A 17,443-nucleotide genomic window follows, 5' to 3' on the forward strand; every position below is an offset into this window, starting at 1 on the left:
CTTAGCAAGACTGTGAAAACATCGGTAACATGGAGTAACATCGCGTACACTTGCACAAGCTCTGACCTTACTGATGAATTGCTAATCTTATCGCAGACAGTGAGACCCCAAGCTGCGTGTGGCACCGCAATGGCTAGGTTATGCAAACCCCTGCAACGGTGTTCAAACGCACTGGCACGCCTGCGTTTCGCCGACCATTCCCCCGTCACCACCCCCAAACGGTACTTCCTGTCAATCACTCTGCGATGGGTCTGCGTAGTCACTGCGATCACAGTCCCGAACGCAATGGCTAGTTTGTGCACGCGCACTGTGATGCATACCCATGCGCATTGCGTAACGATCGTCCGATTGCGTGCTTAATCGCTGTTGCGATCGCTACTGAATCAAGCCCTACGTCTTTAAGGCACCCCAACAGTGCAGGTTTTAGGGATATCCATGCTTGTGCATAGACGCTATAATCAAACTGCCTGAGGTTATAAATTCAGTCACCTGTGCTTAACAATGGATATACCTAAAACCTGGAATGTTAGGGCACCTTGAGAACCCGAGTTTGGGAACCACTGCTGTATGTTATATAATTATTATTGTTTCACAGCTATTTCACATATGAAAACATTACGATAGCAACCAGTATAGCAAGGACCAGCATGTGCGGGGGAACGACTGGGCAAGACTGGGTGTATGTAAGATGGTATGATGGGGACATGGAGGAGGAAAGAAGACAGCTAAAAGGGGTTACTTGCGAGGACACAGAAAGGCTGCCATTTCTCTCCTACCTAAGTTACTGTCATGGCAGTTGTTAGGTGAGGTCCTTGGAGGTGGCAGTGTATTGCTATGGATAACCCACCTTATGTATGTGTCACTGCTGGCATAATAAATTTGGTACTGTGGAGGTAGAGGATTGATAACATGTGACTCTGAGCCAGCAAAGTCTGCAGGAGAGATCATAGGTGAGGTGCATCTGGAGAGAGACCCAGTGAGGTGTACCTGGAGATAGAACCGGAAAGGTGTGCCTGGAGATAGAACCGGAAAGGTGTGCCTGGAGATAGAACCGGAAAGGTGTGCCTGGAGATAGAACCGGAAAGGTGTACCTGGAGAGAACCGGAAAGGTGTGCCTGGAGATAGAACCGGAAAGGTGTGCCTGGAGAGAGAACCGGAAAGGTGTGCCTTGAAAGAGCACTGGTGAGGTGTGTCTTGAGACAGAATTGGAGAGTGTGTCTTTGTATTCAGAGTCAGCTGAGTGTTAACGTCCTATACTGTAATGGTGTAATGGCCCTATGCTGTAATGTTACTATACTGTAATACTCCAATGATGTCATGACCCTATGCTATAATTACTCTATGATGTAATGGTCCCATGATGTAATGTACTTATCATGTACTAGTCCTATGATATAATTTTACTATGATGTAATGGTTCTATGCTATAATGGTCTTTTGATGTAATGGCCCCATGCTGTAATGTTACTATGCTGCAATGGTCCTCTGCTGTAACTATCCTGTGATATAATGGTCATTGGCCAATGCGCTAATGATTATATGCTGGTACTGCCTATGCTGTAATAGTTCTATACTGTAATGGTCCTATGCTGTAATAGTTCTATGCTGTAATGGTCCTATACTGTAATGGTCCTATGCTGTAATAGTTCTATACTGTAATGGTCCTATGCTGTAATGGTCCTATACTGTAAGGGTCCTATACTGTAATGGTCCAATGCTGTAATGGTCCTAATGCTGTAATAGTTCTATGCTGTAATGGTCCTATACTGTAAGGGTCCTATACTGTAATGGTCCTATACTGTAATGTTCCTATACTGTAATGGTCCTATACTATAATGGTCCTATACTGTAATGGTCCTATGCTGTAATAGTTCTATGCTGTAATGGTCCTATACTGTAATGGTCCTATGTTGTAATGGTCCTATACTGTAATGGTCCTATACTCTAATGGGCCTATGATGTAGAGGCTTTATGATATCATGACCCTATATTGACTGGTCCTAAATTGGTCCTATGCTGTAAATGTCCCATGATGCATTGGTCCTATGATGTAATGGATTTACAATGTAATGGTCCTATGCAGTAATGGTCCTATAACGCAAAGAACCCATAATGTGACTATTGCCACAGTACAGTGTTATTGTATAGTCTGTATGACAAATAGGGAACATAGTATATCAATATATCTCTCCCACCCCAAAACTCTAAGGAGTCTACATACAGTAATATTGAAAACATGGATGTGTTTATGAGATAAATGCTTCCTTTCCAATGTATACAAATTACTCACTCTTTTAGTCAGATACATACTATATGCAGCAAACATTTTCCATTCCTAATTCCCTTGTTATTGCGGCAGCCACTGTACATTTTATACTGTGTGTTACCGATATTCTGCTGTAAAACCAAATAACTGAACTCTGCGCTGTTGTCCTTAAAGTTGTTTTACGCCTTTGCATCACTTAGTTTTAAAAACAATATGTTGGTTTAGTGTTTTGGCTTACAGTACCTCTGACATTCTCGCCACATCTATATAATCAGACGGAGGCGTTTATTTGTGTTCCTCAGTGCATTAGATACAATTACATACGGAAAGCAGCTCTGTGTCGTATCCAGGGGCAAAACTAAATAACTCTACCTGCTCCTAACAATACGTGACTGACACCCACAGAAGACAGACAGCAAAAGTGGTATCATAAGCAAATGTTGCAAGAATGCCCTTAAGGTGGAAATTGCATTAAAGAAAAAATAAGACAATATTCACAAAGTACACTGCTTTCTAGTATCTTCTATCGCTTAGTATGATTTTCTATAAACTAGTGTGGTACTGCCTGTTAGGCTGAAGATGTCAGTGTTGCAATCGCTGGCTATGAAAAGCACCTTCATACACAGTAACAGCAACAATGCCAGCCGACGATGATAATGGTAATATACTCAATTTGAGAAAAAAAAAATATACAGATTTGCTTTTAAAATTTGTAGGATGCAGCCACCAAGTATACATAAGGTTAAATCATTTTATACAGTTATTATTAAAAGTGAGCACCTGCAATGATGTTACACATACTGTAAGCTGTCCCTGTCTTTAGCTTCCTGATCCCTTTCTTAGTATCTGCCTAAACACATACAGTATATAACTAGATGGGTGTTCTCCTCCCGCTACTGCAGATCCCATCCATTTCAATGACTTGATATTGGTGCCCTGAACACTTCCTAGTACATCCCAGCACACGGAGCATCTTTCCTGAGCTTGCTGCAAAGATGAACGTACAATTTTGAAGGACGCTTTCGTCCCTCGTACTGTTTTCTAACATGAAGCCAGGTCTCCTTGGTGACAGGCAGTGACAGGGTTAAGTCTGGGAAATGTCTGTTAACCCTTTAGGTTCACAACTGGGGAATAATAGTGAATAGGCGAAATCTGGAGCAGCATTTTCTGTGCCTGATGTTCCTTGCACTGAATGTTGTAGTGTACTCACTATAGTGCAACATCCCTCCGCCTGTTCCCCTGTGTGCAATGCTGGATCCAACAGAGGTAAAACTGTATAATAACAATAAAAAGTATAACAGAGATAACACGCTGCCATTTGGAATCCCTGTGGATAGTCAGTGCTGTAGTTCAGTGATAAAGTTTTGATGTAAATAGGATAGGAATAATTCAGTCTTATTTGGAGGAGTCTAGAGGTACAGCCCAGACAGGAAGGGGTACTGAGCAATACATAAGTGTATATGAGCACTGGCTTAGACCATCCATGTGTTACATTTGTAATACAGTAACATGACAGCCTCACGATACACTTTGCATTCCCAGACTGCAGAGCAGAAAGAGTGCAAGCTCTGCAGGCTACGCCACTTCTGTACACAATGTTGTTACAGTGTGACAGGTTATGGTATACACAGATTGGAATAAAATACACAATAGTAGAGGATCTGGATATGTATAGGTGACATAATAGAGAGGTGTATATGCCAATTTTCACAGACATACTTGAACCAGAGTAAAGTCCAGTATTCTAGCCCAGGAACTGTATAATATCTGCCACATACTGTATATAATCACGCTATGAAATACACACTTATCTCATATATATATATATATATATATATATATATAGTACAGTAGCTCTGCCTGTCCTGTACAGCATATAATCCTACATCCATGGTACTGTATATTACTATGCACCATTGCCCTTTACTGGTTTAGTCTCCTATCCTTCTGTCCTGTCCATAGTATATAGCAACACAGTGCAGTAGGGTATTTAATATGTTGCAGCCCTGACTGAATGCTCAGTCCTGCTGTATATATACTGTGGCTGATACATCACTCGCAGTACCTGAGGTGTGAATATTTCAGGATCTGTTAAGGTTTGTGAATGGTAATGCAGGATAACACACAGTGACAGTATTACATTATTCTATACTGGACTCACAGATACTGTTACTGAGCAGAGGGGATTATACACTTTCCAGGGGATCCTGAAGTCACAATAACAGGGAGACAGTGTGTGCAGTAAATGTGGGGTCTCTGGAGTGCGGGGGGCGTGGTGAGTCCCCCCACAGGCATTGCCAGTAGGTAAACGTGGGGGACTCAAGTCACCTCACCACTAAGTCACTTCCAGCCCCATCACCCCCCAACCCCCAATCCAATGACATCATCAAACCTCCAAACAGACTGCACCCCTTGCTCCCCTCCTTACCATAGGCTACTTGCCCCCTGCTGGGTTTGGTTATAAACGACAGGAAGAGAAGCCACAAAATCTCCATCATCCAGCTCAGATTATTCTGCACCAGCAACAGCAGCAGCCAGAAAGAGCTCCCTCCTCCAGACACCCAGCCAGCATTCCAGCCCTGCCCGGGCACAGCGCGTCTCCGCCGGCTGCCGGGGTGGCACAGCTCGGCTGATCCCTGCGGTCCTCAGTGCAAGTGATGGAATCCCTGTGCCAAGCACATAAAAACGGGCAGGGGGTGAGCTCCCGGCATCCACAGCAACTCCAGGAGATGTACAGATCCCTCCTCAACTCAGCCTGAAGTGCACAGGACTCGAGAAGTGGTTCCAAGTTCTCCCCCTCTCCACCCAATGTGTCTGCAGCCCCCTGTGTGTGGGAGAGGGCTGGGGGTGTGGGAGAGGGTGGGATCAGCAGCCTGGCTCCCTCCTGCCCTCCTTAGCACAAGTTCATGTGATGTCCTCACTCTCCCATAGTCTGTGCCCCCTGGGGGGATCCAGTTGTTTGCGCACAACGGGGTGTGTGTGTGGGTCCTGTAGAACAAGCGCAATGAGCTCCCTCCTTATAGAGCTGGTCCTGGCTGGATCAGAGGGACAGGAGGGATCCACTCTAACAAGTGCCCGCTTCACACAGCCCTAATTCAACCTCTGCGCTTAAACTGCGCGCCGAGCCTCGGTCCGTGAGCCCTCTGCGCTGCGCTCTGCTACTTGTGCGCTCCGCCACCCCGCGGGCTGCGCTCCGCTGACCCAGTACTCATCCAACCAGCCGCTGCTCTCTTGTAACACTTATAATCCGGTCATCGTAACCAGAGACGGAGATACAGTCCATTCCCTTCGGAGGGGTTAATAAACGCTGCTCTGATCACCACCACCAGGATCACAGATGTTCCAAACCTGGAGAAGTTCCTCCTGGCTGCGTCTTCTGTCCCCTCAGCTCTCCGTATCCTCCTCTGTGCTCTCTGATTCCCCTCCAGTTTATATGAAAAAATAGAGGACCAATTAAATGCTCTCTGTTGTAGAGGAGGCAAAGCCTGGTGCCCAAATTCCCTGCCTCCCCCAGGACCAATTAGAGTAAATCCAGCCCTGGCTGTGGCAGAGAGGGGCTGCCTGTGTTATCTCCTCCTTCTCTCTCTCTCTCTCTCACTCACTCTCACTCTCTCCTCCCTTCTCTGTTATCTCACAGCTGCTGGAAGGTGCCAGGGAGCAGCCAAGGATCCATCCATCCTGCGGGCACTGGAGGAAGGTCGGACTCAGAGATGCAACCCTGTTCCCTGGTTCCAGCATGCAGGGCAGCAGACTGGCAGGGACTGCTCCCCACCGGTGCACTGTCTGTCTGCTCCTCTCCCTCTCTGTAGTGTGTTTGTTTGTAAGATAGATAGAAATATATTTACAGTATATATTGTGCCAGGACCATGAGAGCTGTGACTACAGGCATCTAGTGGCATGCACAGTGGTTATATCTACATTCACAGAACACTGCTGACTGCTGACTCCCCCTGTACAGACAGTGCTGCCATACAGAGATCCAGATGGTACTTGTATATCACTACACATGTGCTGGTAAAATATATACGTGTGTGTGTATAATATATATATATATATATATATAACAGATATATGTGCATACAGTATAGATAGACACACATGCACACATATAGCCCACGCACATTAATAAATCAGTGACATGGGATGCATGCCTTTGATGTACTGTAATTATGTACTTTAGTGGAATTACATTTATTTACCCTCGGAGAATGTGGTGTGGATGATACCCTGGCAATGAATGTGTTAACGCTTTGAACCACTTGTTGTCATTCCCATACACTGTCTGTTTCCCAGTTACACCACAGGTGATGAGACAGTATGCGTGTCCCATGGTGTGAGGAACTGGTGTTACACTGCATTAAACATGGATTAGACAGGCACAGGCTGGGGTCATATTAGGTGACTTTCCCATTACATCTGCAGCATCCATCACACATAAAAGGCTGATTTATAGTGAGCCAGATAAAATGACGCTTGTGTAAAAATTGGTCGTATTGAGCATGTGCACAATTTGTGCCCATTATCTCCAGCTGACTGTATTTTACACTTGCGCAAATTTTCACCAGGAGAGACATGTCAGGGGCGATCTTGTCAGTTACGGAAATTAGGGGCTTGTAGACACAAGTCAACCACTTTTATTTTCCACAAAACTAATGCACCTATTAGGAGTTGTCATTTTGCGCCTCCGTTAGGCCAGCTGCACTTGTCCGAGTTGACGCTTTTAACGCTGGGGGTAGTTATACGCTAGATATAAAGCTGCACATACTGTATATTAGGTTACCCAAAATACAGCTGCAGAAATGAATGTGCATGAGGCATATTTACATTTGCAGAAAAGTATCAATTTTGTCCTAATTCTGACTCGATTCAGACCCGCCTGCTAGATGCGTTCGCTCACTTGGTGCGTATGCAACTTCAGCAAGGTAGGCGTTCGTACGGCAAGGCATTAGCACGCTCACTATGGGGCCCATTTATTAAGGATCGCATTTTGCAATGCGATCAGGGCATGCAGTATCGCCCATGATCGCATTGCAAAATGCTATCATACCGGCCGAATGTATTACCCGGCACATGCACGGAGACGGGCTCCGAAAAGAGCCTGTCCCTGCGATGTGGCCGGAGCGCATTCCGGGCTGCTGCACATGCGCAGTCCCGCGGCCTGCACATGAGCGGCGCCCATTGCCGGTGGAGGGATCTGGAAGATCCCTCCGCCGGCTCAAATGCGGTAAGTGCCCATAGGACACAGCGGCTAACGCTATCTGCAGATGGCGTTAGCTGCTGGGGTCAATATCGGGAATGCGAAGCATTCCCGATATTGATACATTTGGCAGCATTGCATCCCCCATAGAAACCTATGGGGGAGGCGGCTGCCGGCGGCAATGGAGGGATCGCAGCAGGTCCCTCCTTCATACATTCGAGGGATACTAAGTATTTGAGGTAAACCCCCGAAAACAGGTGTTTTCGGGGAATTTACATCAAATGATCTTTGATAAATGTGCCCCTATGTCTTGGTGTGCAATTGCTTTGTGTATGCAGAAGCCCACCCCAGCCACTCTAAAGATGCCCACTTGCGCACGTCATCTCCAGGAAGTGTTACCATCGATACCATCGGAAGCATATGCAGCGCTTGTGGCTGACCATACCCTACCGCAAGTACTGCGGGCACTTCAGTGTAAAATTCAGCCAAGTGACGTGTACTTTGATGCTCCGTAATAATTATGCACGCCTCTGAAACGGCGTCAAGACGCTCAGGCACACCTGCGTTCGCACCTCTACTCCCCCGTTATTAATGGCCAGCCCCTGTCACCATACACAACGGCTTCTCCTGTCACTCATTATGCAGGGCTGTCTATGCGCAGCGAGCGTACGCTTCCCGATCGCTCGGACTGGTTCACGCACTACGATGCGTACGCATGCACAGAATGCAAAAATCGTCCTAGCGAGCGGGTCTGAATCGGGCCCACAGTTCCTTAAACCAGGGCTGTAACTAGGGGTGTGCACCCTGCACCCAGAATCGCTGCGGCAGTGCCACTTGTTTCATTCTTTGCACCATACAGGCAGGCACTTTGCCATAATTACAGCTGCCCAGAGGGTCACAGGGTGCTCAGAGCTCAGGGCGCCTCTGCCTTAGGAGTAAAAAACGAGTTTCAGCAAACTGCGCACTGGCAGAAGCAAATGTGCACATTGCTTCGTATCTCCGGCTGCATCTGAGTCAGATGGCGCTTGGACGGATCGCTCTCTTGAATTGGGCGTTTATGGCCAGTGACCATGCGATCGCACGGAACTGTTCAGGCTTGGAAGTGTCATGGGAGAGTCGTGGAGGCGTAAGCTGGGGAAGGGTCGCCTGTTTCTGAGAGTTCTTAGCAATCAGCATGGGACAGGTGCAAGTGCCAGTAGTAATAGTGACCTCTGTGGGTTTGGACGGAAGACCAGTGGGCAGTGCAGCTTCCCGCTTGAAGCAGCATGGATGCCTGTGTTTTCTCTATGGTTAGTCGTGCTAGCATATGGTAGTAAATCTATATTCCACAGCTACCCGCAAATACAGCCACAATGCTTCTGACTCAGAAACAGGTCCCTTATGTCTAACGCCAAGTCAGTCTCATCGTCAGTAAGTGACATCTTATCTGGAAATATCATTAGTCACTTAACTGTAAAGGAAGCAACACACGGGCTGGAGAGGGTGCTCAGTGTACGGAACATTTGCTGCTTGTCAGCTGTTTATTGTACGTTCGCTCGTTGCAGAACTGTAACCTACTCATATTTAGAAGGATATGATACTCGATGTAAACATATTGGTAGTTTATTGGGCTGCTGCTCCGATTGGCCAGGGACTGATGTGAATGATTAAGGGGTCTATTTACTAAGCAGTGTTAGGAGACAGAGTGAAAAGTGCTAAGATGCCAGCCAATCAGCTCCTAACTGTCATCTCACAGGCTGTGGTTAACAAATGACAGTTGGGAGCTGATTGGCTGGCACCTTATCACTTTTCACTCTATCTCCTAACACTGCTTAGTAAATAGACCCCTAAATCTTCTCTGAATAAACAACAATATTTTGAGACAAAACATAATGGTGAATACACACCTGGCACTTCAGCATCTGAGAGTTATTTGGTCCAGAAACGTAAGACCTGGAGGCATTGTTCGGTCAAAGCGATGGTTGGGCAAAATACATTTCCTCTGTGCTATTGGCTCCACAAGGCCACTTTTATGTACAGTACAGTAGTTGTATTACGCTTTGCTGTACAAGGTGTTCTGCTTTTATTGTAGCGAGGCCCCGGGCATTCCTAGAGCTGTAGGTTTACATGTTGCTACTGACTACTCGGTGTAATCAGAAAGACGAGAGATTGTTCTGCACACAACCTATTTAAATGTGCTGCCGTTGGTGGACAGAAGGCAAACTGGACATTGCTTTCATGTGCTGGGTGGTCATGTTTCTAGCACCCCCAAACTCTGGAGTGTGATGGAAATAAGCCCAGTTTAGGAATATATGTTTCGTTGACTTCAACAGAAAGTCTATAACCACCAGTGTTTCTCAAGGATTTCCATTTCCAGCGCAGTAATGTAGGAAGCTGACTGACTTGGGCCACAGCGCAAGTGTCGGACCCTTGACAGTATCATGGGGCTCGGTGCATATTCAGCCATGAAGTAGTTTAGCATAGCCAGATAGTTTTGTTGAATAATAATCCCTGGGTTTTCATGTTATTAGAAGCTGCTGTGATCTGTTGGTTAATATTAGTGGTTCTGTCGTGGAGGTTTATGGTTATTATTTAACTTGTGAACAATTTCTGTGGCCCCAGTGCATCCTGTGGGTGTGTACTAATGATGTACAAGTTAGAGATTTTGGTAACTTACTATATTAGAATGACTTGCAGCCTCTAGTTTATGAGCCTAAATTGTGGCTCAGAAAGACTGGTGAAATGCGTGGGTAAGAGGTAGTGAATGCATGTGGGGGATACAGTGAACTACGTAAATAGGTACAGTACTAATGAATTTTATGACTTAACTGTAGGTCAGTTAGCAGCTGGGAACTTAGAAGAACGTCTGGCCACTGAGACACGGGTGGGACACACCGATACACTACTACACTACCAAAGACATTGCCAGACTAAGATCCCATAGCACGGTACGATTCAGGACATACTGTATCTTGTATACAGGTCATTGTAAAAATGCTGACTTGTTTGACCGTAATCATAAAACAAACTGCTATGTAAATGTCTTACAACAAGGTAAATGCATCAAATCTCTGTGTAACGGACAAGCTGTGATGTACTAAAGCCTCTAAAAGAGACAAGTGGTGGTGCACATATCATCCGATCAGATTCTGTCTGTCATTTCTCTATTGCTTTCTAGAAAATTTTAGACAAATTCTTCTAAATTCGAGTCCTCTCTGCCGTTTTGGGGCGGGAAGTGGGTGTGGCTGGCCTCAGTTGCAGAAAAAGGTTGGCGTGTTGTCCCAGTTTTCTCAGAGTGTCAAAGCCAGGGTCATCTTCCTGTCCCCAGCTACGGGGCTGCAAGGGGTGATCTGAGTGACCTCAGGGTAACTGAGATTGTCGATGGTCTCGCAGTAGATCCGATGCCGGGTCTTAGGACACAGCATTCAGATCTGCAATGCTGTCAGAAGGTGTCTATGTACACCAGACGTCTCCTGATGCATTTATATATGAGCTGTACAGTATTGCGTTTCCCTGTGGCTGTGCCATACTGTACAATTCTGATTCAGGCCCTTAGTGATTAGTAGTATGACAAAAATTTACAAATAGAGATGTGCGGTGGCGGTGTCGGGCGGAGCTGCAGCGCAGTCTAAAATTCAAATAGAGGAGCCGCACCAACTGCCATATGATCTCCGGCTGGCGATGTTTGTGGTGGCAGTTGGTGTGGATCCTCTAGTTGAATTTTGGACCGCGCTGCAGCCCCACCTCTGACGCCGCCACTGGAGATATGTTTAACTCTATGGTAAATTCGGAAATAAGCACTGAAAGTATCATAGTGGAAAGGTACAGATAAGTGGGCTTTGCTGGCAGACAGTACAAATGCTCTGGATATTTAGCAAACGTCTAAGAGCCGTATTCAATTTGAGCCGAGACGCGTTAAGTTAACGCGGCCCGGACTTAACGCCGACTTCGCCTGTTTTGTAGGCGTTAAAGTATCGCGCACGTGCATGCTTTACCCCGTATTCAATTTCAAAGTACGCGTAAACGGGACCCGGCGATACTGTAACTATCGGAAAGTACTGTCATTTTTGGGGAAATTAGCCTGTCACCCCCCAAATGATGCTCTGACATGGGGGTTCACTATGGTACCCCCCGATTTGGCTCGCTGAAGGTATTTGGTGTTTTTAAATGGGCTCAATAGCTGCTAAATAGCGTTTTTCTATACCTGATGCAGAATAGTATTTAGGAGTGTTTTCTCCAGAAAATAAGTTATCCCAGCAAATTTGGGGTACTTGAAAATGGGGGTCAGCATATTTAAAGTTGCTAAAGTGAAGTTGAAAAAATTGTGAAAAATCCACCTGCCGCAAACACCTGCAATCCAAAAAACACTTGGGGCATACTTGGGGACCCCCCCCCAGAGCCTAGTACATTGCATTGACTTACTGCCTAGGCAGAAGCTCTTTCAAATTGAATATGTGGTTAAAACAAAACAGGCGAAAATGACGTCATCGGCGAAAAAGTATCGCGGATCCGGACTTTTCGCCTCAAATTGAATACGGGCCTAAGCCTGTTGTTGCTGATTTGTGCTGGCTGCCGGGAGTGGGGAGGAACATCCTTTACTTTTCTGTTCCCTTATTAAATAAGCCTAGACGTCTCACTTGTTCTTATGCTGCAGTGTATTACACGGGGGATTGCGTCACCTGAAGCCGTGTTACGAGTAATAAAATAGGTTTCTAGTGTCCTCAGTCAAGAGACTGTCTCCTCTGTACTGGTCATCTTGTCCCTGAGCCCTTCCAACAGGGGGTTCCAGTCTAAGGGGTCTATTTACTAAGCTGTGTTAGGAGATAAAGTGAACGGTTATAAGGTACCAGCCAATCAGCTCCTAACTGCCATTTTTCAAACACAGCCTGTGACATGGCAGTTAGGAGCTGATTGGCTGGTACTTTATCACTGTTCACTTTATCTCCTAACACAGCTTAGTAAATAGACCCCTAAATGTTGACAGGTTCTGAATGTTGACACGGACATTAGGTCGAAATGTCGACATGTTCATAATGTCGATATTTAATATATCAACAAGACATTGCTGTGTTATTTTTAGGGTTAAGTAGAGGGTTTAGGCTAAAATAAGCAAAAAACAAAACTGTTTGTCGACATTCTGGTGTCGACATGCTAAATGATGTAATGAACAGGTTGACATTCTAAACATGTCAACATTTTCACTGTCGACCTAACGTCCATGTTAGTATTCTGACTGCCGATATTCAGAACCTGTCGACATCCTGGTGTTGACAATCTGACTGTCGACATTGTAAATGTCGACTTTTCATACCACAACCCCAACAGGATCCCAGCCCGTACACTTGAAGGATCTTTAGCAGACTTTACTAGTTTACAGCATTGAGAGCCCTGATATATGTCCTAAATGTTTAATGCAAGTATTTTGTTGTCCCTTAAATAAATAAGCACAGTGTCAGCGGAGAGAGAGATTGCAGCGGGCACGGAGCAGACTGCAGTACGTGGGGCTAGTTAGCGGCGACTGTCAGAGCGTGCCTGTCTGCGTGTTCGCATCTGTTGCATGTGGCAACATCCGTGTCACTTTGCGTGGATGACAGTTTACATAATGCGTTAGCTGGGAATAAATACAGTGAACGTGGCTGACGGGGAGGACAATTCATTACACACTGTGCGGTTGATGAATCTGCCTTGTTGTTGCTTTTACCTCCTTGTGCTGTTTCAGATTTCATGCTCTGCGTAATGTTCGCTGTGCTCATGTGTTTGCATTTGTACAAACAATAATCAGTATGTCATCTACAGTACTGTCAGATTATTCCAGAAAAGAAGCAAGAGTTTCCTTAAGGTGCCCATCCACATAGCGATATTTGCAAGCGATCGCACGATAACGACGTTATCGTGCAATCGCTTGCAAATCGTGCACATTTATGTCGCAACCGACCAGCAATGCGTGCGCGTGCGCGCTGGTCGTTTCCGACATCTATCCTCGTGCAAACAAGCTGGTCACCCTGACGATAACGTCAGGTTGAGCATGTTTGTAGATGATTGATGAGCCTGCACTGAACGACTGCTCGTTCAGTGCAGGCTCATCACAGACTGACAATGTCGTAATCGTGCGGTCGTTTTCAGCTGGTCTAGTGGATGGGCAGAATTAGATTATAACATCATCTTGTTAGGACCTTCATTCCCTTTTGTTTTATGCTGTTGTAGGTTATTTATCTGTCTCGTGATCCGCCCAATGTACAGTTCCGCATACAATGATAGCACTTTATAAACAAATGATAATAATAAGTATTTTCACGTAGAGTTGTGCGCATACTTTTCTAGTCGCCCGTAACGACCGTGATACTCACGAGAATTGTGTGGTCGCTCCTGGCCACGAGGAAAAGTGGGCATGTCTCACGCACTCCCCTCCACCCCTCCCCCTGCGCTCGGCCACCTACTTACAGAGCGCAGCAAAGTTGGCAAGTATGGATGTGGCAAAACCACCCTCAAGTGTTTTGGTTCAGTTTTAAAATTCTTTAAAAATGTATAAAAACAACTAAAATCATGTAGCTAAGACCTGTTTTCTTTAGTATTATTAACATAAGCAACATTCATTTTCACCTGAAATCATGAGGGCAGGACTTTAATGCAATCCAAAACATGCAAGATCCGTTTTTTAAATCCCAGTTCTGAATTGCGAGAAGACCAGAGTTAGGGCTTGGTTCCACTCAGAACCCCCAAGTGATTCTGAACTGGGTCTCGATTCTGCTCGGCACCCCTAATTTTCTCAGAAACCAAACTGCCTGTCTCTATTTTCATGCTGCAGGTACCTGTGTTTCCATCTCCAGAGCAAGGCTGATCTGTAGCGTACACTCAGCAAGCAGAGGGCCTGATTCAGAGCCGGACGCTCTGACAGAGCGCTCGCTCTGAATCAGGGCTGTCCTTCTTAATTTTTAGAGCGGCCTCCTGGCCGCTTGTATAGCTGTGGGTGACCTTGTGGTAGGGTCTCGTTGCCGCAAGCCCTGGAGTGCTTTCGGCTCAAACAGACCCGAAAGCACTCCCACTGACATCACTTGTGATGTCAGTGGGGCCGACCCCAGACGGCAGGCATTCCCATAAGAACGCCTCCGTCTGGGCAGCCACGCCCCCGGCATGCCCACCAAAGGGGCGTGCTGTCACTCACCATCGACAGCACGCCCCCTTTGGTACGAGACCCAGAGCGACGGCTTGCCCGTCGCTATCCGGGTCTCACGCATGCGCGCGACGGAGCCGCCATGCACACTGGGCCAATATCGACCCGCTTGCGAGCGCTCGCGAGCGGGTCTGAATCAGGCCCAGAATCCCAGCAAAGGGTGCCCTAGTTAGTAAGTCATAATATTTTCAAGGTCAATACAAAAATGCGTCTAATGAGTTTTTCATACTTAGAACTGTGCAGGTGACGCAGTGACATCATTGTGGCTGGAAGGAAATGCTTTCAGTGGAGGGGGTTTTCCACTGTAAGGATTTCCCACTGTAACTGGTAGACGGACTCCTCTATCAGCGTAAGTGGTGAGTAGCCAATTCTGTAACTGGAGGGCTACTCAGATGTCCGAAGGACCGGCGATTTTCATGGAGTGGATGAGACGCTGCCTCTCCGGACGCAGCAGGGAAGCCAGCAGTGGTCACCTTTTTACACAAGACGCCTCCTGCGGATAGCGTCCACCTCTGAATCAGCCCCATTGTCTGTGTCAGTCTCTATAGGACTGTTGTATGGTTTTGATATCTGGCATTGGTGACTGCACAGTGTGTATAACTACTACGCACATGTTCTTCCACGTCTGGCTCCTCCTGTTCACGCTTTCTGCGTATGAATGTCATGCATATGGGGTGGGAGGCATGGCACATTGCATTCGGGATACGATGCATCCCGCCATTCTTCGCATGTACGCCGACGTTAGTTCCGCCGGTATGCATGAACAGCATCACAAAGGACAGGTCTCGCAGTAATAGCTGTCCTTTACGATTTAGGGACCTCCGGGTCTATGACCCAGAAGTCCTCCTGGTGTCCTCCTGCGCATGCGCAGAATTACACACGCGCCATGTGGGAGGTTGCTGGGATAGATCCGAATGGATCCCTCTCACAGCACTCTCCGAATAGAAGCCCATTAGCTTCTATAGGGTAACACTATCAGAAGATGCGGATACTCACCGCAACCAAGCACTCTGGGGCTTGGCGCATTTTCGGGGGTTTGACCGCATTTCTTACGTTGCTGCATCCCACAAACTGTGTCTGACAATGGGGTTTTATACACCTGACTGTGGGCCTGATTCACTTCCAATCGCAACTGGGATTACGCTTGCAATCGGGCGATTGTGGCGTTCTGCGCATGCATATGCACCGCTGAGATCGGGCGTGTGATCGCAGTGACTACGCAGGCCCATCGTAGAGTGATTGACAGGATGTGCTGCTTGTGAGAGGTGACGGGGGGGGTGGTTGGCGAAACATAGGCGGGCCAGTGCTTTTGAACGCCATTACAGGGGCGTGCATAAATGATCCACTGTGATGCCATATGCAGCCTGAGTACTTATAGCGTGTGATGAGGTTAGCAGTTCCTGAGTAAGGTTAGAGCTTGTGCAAGTGTGCGTGAGGCTGCGATGGTACTTGATGTTACCGATGGTTTCGCAGTCTTGCTACGGATTACGGATGTGTTTAGGGCAAAGTGAGCGTCCTTATGTTGAGCTATGGTGGCATAGCGTTGGCAATGGATTAGCATACTATCGCAGTGAGACTGCGTGCATAATCGCTACAGCAATCCCAGTTGCGATCTGGAGTGAATCAGGCCCTGTATCTCACAGATAAATTGTATTTCTGTAGTCTGGAACTCATCCATTGCAGGCATAGTGAAGCCGCTGTCCAGGGTTCTAGCCTGTGGTCTGGTTTAGGTACTGTTCCGCGACCATTAATGTCATGGTGAAATTTCTCACATCCTACTGCCATAGCCGGCATTTCTTTCTCTGTGTGATTAATCTGCGTTCGGTCCTGTAATGTGACACACAGGCTCCCGGTGTGTCTGAGTGCACATCGTGTGTGATGTAGCGAATCGCTGCACTCTTTTGATATCCAGAATCATTGGGCCGGATTCTGAGGTGGACGTAGAATCCCTGCAGTCGCGCCTGTGGCCGGTCGCCCGTCTACGCCTTTATGCACTGCCGGTACAAAGTCCTTCTCTTGTGCACTTCCATGCGTTCAAACGTGCAAGGACTGAGACGCCCATTTTCAGGGTGCATACCCGCTGTAATACCGATCAGTGCGTCCTTGTATACCCCATCGATCGCACCATCGCAACTTATACCAGCCCTATCGCAGGTGCAGTATCGCCGTCCATGCATGGCCTTCTATGTGAGCGGTGGAGCATCTGTGCATGCAGCCACTATCACTGACACACCCACGACGCTCCTATAACACGCCCATAAAACGGACAATCTCTGTGCGTGCGGTAAGCCACCTCCCTGTCACCGCCCACTACATTTCCAATACACTTCTCCCTTCGTGCATCTGAAATCGCAACCGCGACTCTGTGTGGACACAATCGGGAAGCATGTGTAGTACGATATAGACGTGCAGTACCACAAAATCGCGCCACTATGTCCGACATTGGCAATGGGTATAGTATAGTCCCTGTTTGATTGGTTATGCTGATTCCCTGGAAACATCCTCAGTGACACAGCCCCACATCATGGGGAATCGGTATGAAATACCGCCAGCCGCACGGTTTGATTCCCGGCAGCGGCAGCCCGACAGATGAACAGATCCCAGCAGCGGCAGCCCGACAGCGCTGGAAATCCCGATCGTCCTCAGGTAAGTATATACTAACCTAAACCCCCCTAACCTTCCTTAGGTGTGCCTAACCCTAACCCCCCAAGTGGCTAACCCTAACCCCCCCTTCCCCGCTGCCTAAACCTAAGTCCCCCGGGGGGGTGCCTAACCCTGAGTCCACCCGGGGGTGCCTAACCCTCTCTCCCCCTAGCCTAACCCTCCCGGG

At 47.1% G+C, this 17,443-nt stretch overlaps 1 protein-coding gene across 3 annotated transcripts in view; it reads right to left on the reverse strand.

Moving 5' to 3' along the window:
- MDGA1 (MAM domain containing glycosylphosphatidylinositol anchor 1) overlaps positions 1-5,679 on the reverse strand; it is a 470,589-nt gene extending 464,910 nt beyond the window's left edge. For all 3 annotated transcript variants that reach the window (XM_088445362.1, XM_088445361.1, XM_088445359.1), the window contains exon 1: positions 4,695-5,679. In XM_088445362.1, coding sequence (XP_088301488.1) covers positions 4,695-4,764 — 70 coding nt within the window. In that variant the 5' untranslated portion in view covers positions 4,765-5,679. The remainder of the gene's footprint in view (positions 1-4,694) is intronic.
- Positions 5,680-17,443: the final 11,764 nt, after the last annotated feature.

Source organism: Taudactylus pleione, unplaced genomic scaffold, assembly GCF_031769625.1.
Source record: "Taudactylus pleione unplaced genomic scaffold, aTauple2 ptg000378l, whole genome shotgun sequence".
In the NCBI taxonomy this organism is placed as follows: domain Eukaryota; kingdom Metazoa; phylum Chordata; class Amphibia; order Anura; family Myobatrachidae; genus Taudactylus; species Taudactylus pleione.